Raw genomic sequence first — 7,864 nt, 5'->3', positions numbered from 1 at the left:
GATTTTTTTTAAGATATAAAAAAGTTTAACATATAATTTTACATATATTTGTAAATGCATTCCAAAAATGTAGATTTGTATTTTTAAAGACATACAGTACATTTGAAATGTATTTTTAAAAATATTGTTCATATATTTTGTAATAAAAACACATTTCAACATGCAGTATATATATATATATATATATATTTATTTATTTATTGAAATATATTTTGAAATATATTGAATATGGCCAAAATTGTAGCATTTCAAATATATATTATTATATTTGGAAATAATATTTTTATAATATATTTCAAATATATTTTTCTTCCATGTGGGGTTACATGGGACTACAAGAAATCATTGCTATAACAGGGCAGTAGAGAAGCACAGATTAGTGTCTGGATTAGTGTCGGCATATAAAGTGTCAAAGGGCCACATGCGGCCCCTGGGCTGCAGGTTTGGCACCAGGTCTCTGACTCTACGCTGAGCACAGCTCTGTTATATTGCATATACAGATCTACAATCTGACCCCAGGTATGCTGCATTGACATCAGAGCCCTCAGTCCCCATATACATACAATCATCACCACAGAGAGAACATGGCAGAGGGTGGCAGGCGGCTCAGGTCTGCAGGAAAGCAGGAGGAAGAGCAGGTTCCCTTATAAATTCTAAGGGGGCCTTGGTTGCTGCATCCTGGAATCGGCATCATGTGTTTCCATGGTGCAGTTGGACCAGATGCCAGCACCATAGGAACAAATGACAATTGTGTTTTGGCTGCTCAGTACAATTGGCAGTTATGGTGCTGGCGGCCAGCCTGCTTTCACCATGGAAAAGCTTGATGCAAATATGGGACAAATTGGTGATGGCTGGCTAAAATCTTGCAGTGGGTCAGATGTGGCCCCTCTGGTCATAGTTTGGAGAAACCTGACCTAGACTAACACGGTAGTTAGGATACTTTTTGGTAGAAGGGTAATAAAAGGTAGTCCGTGTCGGTGGTGTACGGTGTAAGGTGTATGGATACCTCCCCAATGGGACACAGGGAAAAAAAAATGCCAGGGCTTTTTTCTTCACCAAACCTCTGCCCTTATCCAAAATGAGAAAAGTCAGTTTTTGGCAAGAGATACACCTTAAACAGAAGTTATCTGGTGAAATAAAGGAAAAATGCAGCTCATGTCTGTAATGAATAAGGCTGTCTTCCAACCATACACCGCCATTAGCTCCATCTATGACCAGTCCTCCCCAGTCTGTTCTTGCACACGTGCCTCCCATCCTCTTTGGTATCCATGTCTGGTCTCTGCATTTGTCCTGCTGAACAAATTAAATGAGCAAGTATTATCCAAGGCAAGGAAATAAAAGACCCAGATACAGAACATGATCAAGGATGCAATTAGACAATTAGCACAGTAATTATATCTGAATAGATGTGTAGGGTGGAACCGTCTACAAGTTGTTTTCTCCTAAACAGAGCTTGAGATGATCTCTGTTTTAAAGCAGCCCGTTCCTTCTGCAACATTTTATAGAAAAATAGAGATTCAATCTAATAGACCAGGGGTATTAAATTAAAATTCACCGAGGTCCAGGCAGTAACATTTTCATCCATCAGAGGTCCGAATCTCATGTAGGCCCCTGTGGTGCATTTTCGTGTGCACCAAACCATGTGTTGCTGCGATGTCATTTTGAAAAAAGGGACGGGGACTTCGTGTTTCTCGCAGGTAGTGCAGCCCATTAAAATGAATCAGCTGACCTACCCACGACGTGTGCACCAAATGCACATATACAGATCTGAGCCTGTCCTTACATCAGTGTCCTCAATCCCCACTGCACATCACAGTCCCCTCCTCGTTCACAGCTCCCCTCTTGATGAGTGTCCTCAGCTCCCCCTTTACATCACCCCCCTCCACCTCTTTCACAGTAGTGTTCCCACACTTCCTTGACATCAACGCCCCCTCCCAACAGTACTGTCCTCTGCCCCCCTTACTGCAGAGTACTCCACCCCTTTTTACATCATCCCTCCACATTACTGTCTTCATCCCGCCCCACATTACTGTCCTCAGCTCCCCCCACTTTAATGCAGTCAGCCCCCCACACACACACACATTTCAATTCTCAGCTCCTCAAATCCCCACACTACTGTCCTCAGTCCCCCAACATTACTGTTCTAAGCCCCCCCCCCATTCAGTCCTCAGTCCCCCCACATTCAATCCTCACCTCCATTTCACATCAGCCACCCATCACTCTAATGTCCTTATCCCCTTTAACTTTGCCCCCCCCCCCCCCCCACACACACACACACTCCTGCCTTACACAGACAGTGATTGACAGAAAGTGATTGATTGGTAAGACTGTCCTTCATCCTAGCAACCAATCACCTGCATGTTAACCTCGGTCAGCTCCTGCCTTCCATCCAGAACTGTCTTGTCTCCCGCTGTCAGCTCTGTGAGGATGACTGCGAGAAGCTGGGGGAAGAAAAGGCTCCTAAATGGATCTGGATGGGACAGTGACTGTCATTTAGTGATGCCTGAAATAGACAGTGTTCTATCAAGATCAATTTTTTTAGTCTGACCTCCATTTTCCTGTTACAGTAGCTCTGTGGGGTGTCTAAATATGACTCTGCAGTGCACTAAGCACCATTACACCCAGTGCACTCTGGCATCAGCACTCAGTAATTGATCTAGTCAGACACGCCCACTTTTTTCTGCAATGCAAGTCTGTGTGTGGACACACGCTGAGGGGTGTGGCTATTACTCAGCTCTACCAGCACTGCAGTGTAAGGGAAGAAAGTCCATTTTTACTAGGGAAAAAAAAGGTATTTTAAAGCATTTCCTAACATGTGGGTGAGCAGAACTATACAGAGAAAAAGTAAGACTTTTACTGAGCTTTAAAACTTGCAAGTTTCCCAGAAAGTCCACAAAGTTCTTGTAGTCTCTGCTTTATTGCAGGAAATGGCTTGCCAACCATTGCATCACACACTCACTTGGTAGTAATAACAGCCATCCATGCAGGGGTGTATTTACCACAAGGCAAACAAAGCATTTGCCTAGGGAGGCATATTTCAGGGGGGCAGCACCACTCACCGAAAGAAGGGACAGAAGAAGGGACACACACGGCATGGGGACCAGATGGAATCTGAGAGAGGCTGCGGACTGCCTGATGGTGTATGCAGAGCCTGACTCTCATTCCAGGGGATGCCTGGAGCTGTAAAGGTGTGTGTGTCTCTCTCTCGCTGGGGGGGTGGGATGGCTGATGTATGCAGGTTGGTGGTAGTGGAAGGTTTTCTCAGGTAGGGGGGTGGGGGGGTCAGGAAGGATGGGGTGGTGTTGGTTGGTGTCAGGCTCTCTCTGTGGGGGGGGGGGGCGATTTTTGTGTTGCCTAGGGCAGCACAAAACTTAAATACACCACTGCATACACCTATATACCTATGGGAAGACAGACCAATACCTACAGCACACACACATATGGTAATCTCTCTGTACCCTTTTTCTGGTAGTCACATGACTGTACAAAGACGTGAAGGATAAACAGGAGAACTAACAACATACAAAGCCATCCACAGCTCTGCTCTGAACTACATCAACATCATCTCAAAGTATCACCCACACCATTCTTTTTGCTCCTCCCAACACTTCCTGCACTCTAGTTCCCTCATCCCACCTTCTATATTCACCTTCAGGACTTCTCCAGAGCCTCTCCCATCTCTAGATCTCTAGAACTCCCTTCCCCAATCTGTACAGTTATCTCCAACTTTGTCCACCTTTTGTGATTGCTAAAAAACTCATCTTTTCAGGTAGACCTATCCTTTAACTTAATAAACCAAACTTTTTCTTTTCCCATAAGCTCTTCGTTCACAGTTATTACCTTTTGTACCAGGGGCGGACTGACAACTCATGGGGCCCCCGGGCAATAGGGGATCTTGGGGCCCCTGTGTCTTTGCCCAAACTCACAAAAGCCTATGAAAAAGGTACCAGGGGCATCCCATGGGGCCCCCTACTGACCCCGGGCCCTTGGGCAGTGCCCGAGTTTCCAAATGGTCAGTCCGCCCCTGTTTTGTACTTGATCCTTCCTATCAGGCCTATTTACACCTATGCATAAATGCACAGAAACCCGTGTTTCTGATGGTGTTCACAGAATAAGTGAAAACCAAGTGAAAATGTTTGTTGCACTTGCAGTGCCATTAATTCTTAATGGCCCCCCAAACACAGCCAGCAGATGTAAAGTTTTACGCATCACAAACATGAAACAAATGCATCAGTAGAAAAAATGTGCAAAACTCTGTGCCCGAAAAAGTGCAGCAGCTTCTTTGGCACATTTTTTTGAGCGTAGGGCAGCCCATTCAAGTGAATAGGCTGCCCTATGCATGTCGCGTGTCCCCGCTATGCTAGGTTTAAATAGGGCCCCAGATTGTAACCTCTCACCAGCATGACCCTCCCAACCCTCTTATAGGGAATTGAATTTTAATTGTACTGTCCCCCTTTATTTTGTAAATTGCTGTTATTCTGACTCCAACTGTTGTATTAGTGATCTATCCCTTGTTGAGACCCCTATGCCTGGCCTGTATGGGCAGATACAATCACCGCAAACAGTCTTTATCAGATAGCTGAACTCACCAAACACCTTTTTTCTCTTCAACTAAACCGTTTATTGACTGCAGCAGGTTAACAGCAGACAACAGCTTCAACAGATGATTGAAAGGACAATATTTGCAGGTCAGAAACATGGTAATGTGTTCCTGGATACAAGCAGATTACATGTGTCCTAAAGACAAGTGGCCATATTCCTCCCAATAAAGACAGAGTGAAAAGGAAAAGAAAATACGTCCCAAGCTAGTGGGAGGAACACAGGATGGAAGATAGAAAATGATGGTGCAATAACGAAATGTATCCACAAGATGGCAGTATATTAACTACAGTAGTTAGTTAACATACTGCCATCTTGTGGATACTTTGGTTATTGCACCATCATTTTCTATCTTCCATCCTGTGTTCCTCCCAGTAGCTTGCGATGTATTTCCTTTTCCCTCTGTCTTTATTGTGATGAATATGGCGTAAAGCTTGTCTTTAGGACACATGTAATCTGCTTGTATCCAGGAGCATTACCATGTTTTGACCTGCAAATACCGTCCTTTCAATCATCTGTCGCAAATGTTGTCAGCTATTAACCTGCTGCATTCAATAAAAGATCCGACAAAAAGATCTAAAAACACTGAAGCAGCATGACTGTTGGACTTGCAGAATCCCGAGGCTAATACTTACCTACCCCCTTTAAAACACCACCCCCCTTCAAAACCTTCCCTCCCCCAAATAAACACGCAACTCACTTTTGGTGTAAACCGGCCATAGCAGCCATTTATTTAACATAACTCAACATAATATTTTAGTACATTACCACCCGGGTCTGAGGTCTCTGAAGGCACCATTACTCCCATCACCAACTCGGCTGTATCTATTACTCCATGAAAGGCCCCCAGCCGCTACTACACCGCCTCGGGGACAATACTACTGTTACTTAACCCAGATACAGCCAAATGAACTCCCACATTACCAATATGACCTTTTATTGGGAAGGGACACCCATACCTACGATGGGCCCAACCCATAATTCCTCAACTTGTCACTCCACCACCGCCTTCAAAGACCCATCGACCCCTGCCAGCTGCCATGACAAACGAACAAACACTTCAGGACACAACAGTCATCCTGAACCTTGAACAAACGCCATGAACCCACATAAAACAAACACCACGAACAACCACCAAACAACAAAAAACAACACCAGAACAAACACAATGACAGAACTATAACCAACACAACAAACAGAATACAAACCAACTTCAGGGCGGGAGGGCGGGAGAAACCACCTCCGTGATGGCACAAGCTCCGACTGACTCCGACAAGACACAACCCCCCAATTCAAAACCTGCAAGACCACCCACAATGCTGCCTACACCAATCAAGTAAGTAACCACCCCCCATCCCCATTTCCTTGCCTATACTCCACCCAAATTACACTCTCTGCCTCGTCTGCACGCCCCAGTCATGCTGGCCCTCCCTTATACTTCGCTCAGTCCAGGCCCTGACTTGACTGTTGGACTTGCAGAATCCCGAGGCTAATACTTACCTACCCCCTTTAAAACACCACCCCCCTTCAAAACCTTCCCTCCCCCAAATAAACACGCAACTCACTTTTGGTGTAAACCGGCCATAGCAGCCATTTATTTAACATAACTCAACATAATATTTTAGTACATTACCACCCGGGTCTGAGGTCTCTGAAGGCACCATTACTCCCATCACCAACTCGGCTGTATCTATTACTCCATGAAAGGCCCCCAGCCGCTACTACACCGCCTCGGGGACAATACTACTGTTACTTAACCCAGATACAGCCAAATGAACTCCCACATTACCAATATGACCTTTTATTGGGAAGGGACACCCATACCTACGATGGGCCCAACCCATAATTCCTCAACTTGTCACTCCACCACCGCCTTCAAAGACCCATCGACCCCTGCCACAGCACACGAGTGTGAACCCTTACACTCGTGTAGCCCGCCACACACGTAATCCACGTTGGATACCATCCTGCAGGCCCAAGGACCACAGATCAATCCCAACTGCATTAAGATGCACCCCATCCGAGCGCAAATACCGCCAGGACTCCTCCTCCAACTCCCTATGACGGACTGCTAGGCCACCATTCCTCACCACAAAACGCGCCACCTCCTTATTCACCTTAACTCGAGCCCTATTAATTTTTTTCACGGAGCGGGCCATACGCCAATAAGCACGGGCCACTATGTCCGACCATACCAGCACTGTGTCCGGGAAAAAAGACCGAATCCGCAAAAAATCAAACTTAATGTCCCGGATAACCTCCCGCATGGAGCGCAACCCGAGATCATTACCCCCCACATGTAATACCAAAACATCTGGAGGCCGGTCCAAACGGGAATAGTGATGAATTTCCGGGACCACCCTGGACCACAACATTCCCGGCACTCCAAGCCAACGAAGCCTCGCCTCCCCCCTCTCAAATCCCAGTTGCCGACCCTCTGGACGAACATCCGCCCTCTTAGCCCCCCAAAAAACATAAGAATGGCCCAAGATCCATACCAAGCAGCCTTCGGAACCTGCAAAGAAACACACAAAAGAAGGGAGGAGGTAGAACCTTCACCACAAAGGCCCCCACAAAACAAACAAAAACACAAAGGTAACAAAATACAAGTACCACAGAGACCAACACAACAACACCAAAAACTCTTATTTTTTTTTTTTTTTTTTAACTCACAAGAACTGAGGACGCACATACAGCTTGAACCTATCCGAATCCCAACGCCCAATCCGACGAACCACTTGATCACCTAACCCCCAGCGGGCGGCCTCCGTAGCTGCCCCAATGCGAAACGAATGAGACGAGTAATGTTCCACACCCAACCCGGCCAACTGCAAACACCGTTTAAACACTGCCCCAAATTGGAATCGAGACAGAGCCATCCCATTCGTATGCAAAAAGAAAAACCCCAGGAAGGTCAGGTCTCACCTCGAGAAAATCCCTAACCGCCCGTACCGGACAAATCCGAGAACTCGGAATCTCAGCCAATTCCACCCAGGTACCCCGACCCAAACGGTCCGTTTTTGACTTGCGCAGAAAAATTCGCACCCCACTACCCAACAAGACCACCTCATCTACGGCCAAACCACCCTCCCCCCACTTAGTCCGACTCACCAGCTCCCCAACCCGAAAGGCCCCAAAAAATGCCAGCACAAAAGCCGCACGGAACAAAATCGCCTCATACAACGAGGAACAAATACAATCCAACTGGCCAACCACCACTTGAAGAACCTCAAAAGACACTGGCCGTCTAGAATCAGGGATGGAA

General features: G+C 46.2%; 1 protein-coding gene across 1 annotated transcript; it reads right to left on the bottom strand.

Moving 5' to 3' along the window:
• Positions 1-6,275: 6,275 nt before the first annotated feature.
• LOC149445814 (uncharacterized) lies at positions 6,276-7,121 on the bottom strand (the record flags this gene model as incomplete). Its single annotated transcript, XM_089653374.1, has 1 exon — positions 6,276-7,121. A coding segment is annotated over one exon (603 nt), but the record flags the coding sequence as incomplete, so codon positions are not given.
• Positions 7,122-7,864: the final 743 nt, after the last annotated feature.

The sequence above is a fragment of the Staurois parvus genome, unplaced genomic scaffold (assembly GCF_062004578.1).
Source record: "Staurois parvus isolate SC_StPar_1 unplaced genomic scaffold, SC_StPar_1.0 ptg000708l, whole genome shotgun sequence".
NCBI lineage: Eukaryota > Metazoa > Chordata > Amphibia > Anura > Ranidae > Staurois > Staurois parvus.
Note: the sequence above shows the minus strand (reverse complement) of the source record. Positions and strands in the feature narration are given on the sequence as shown.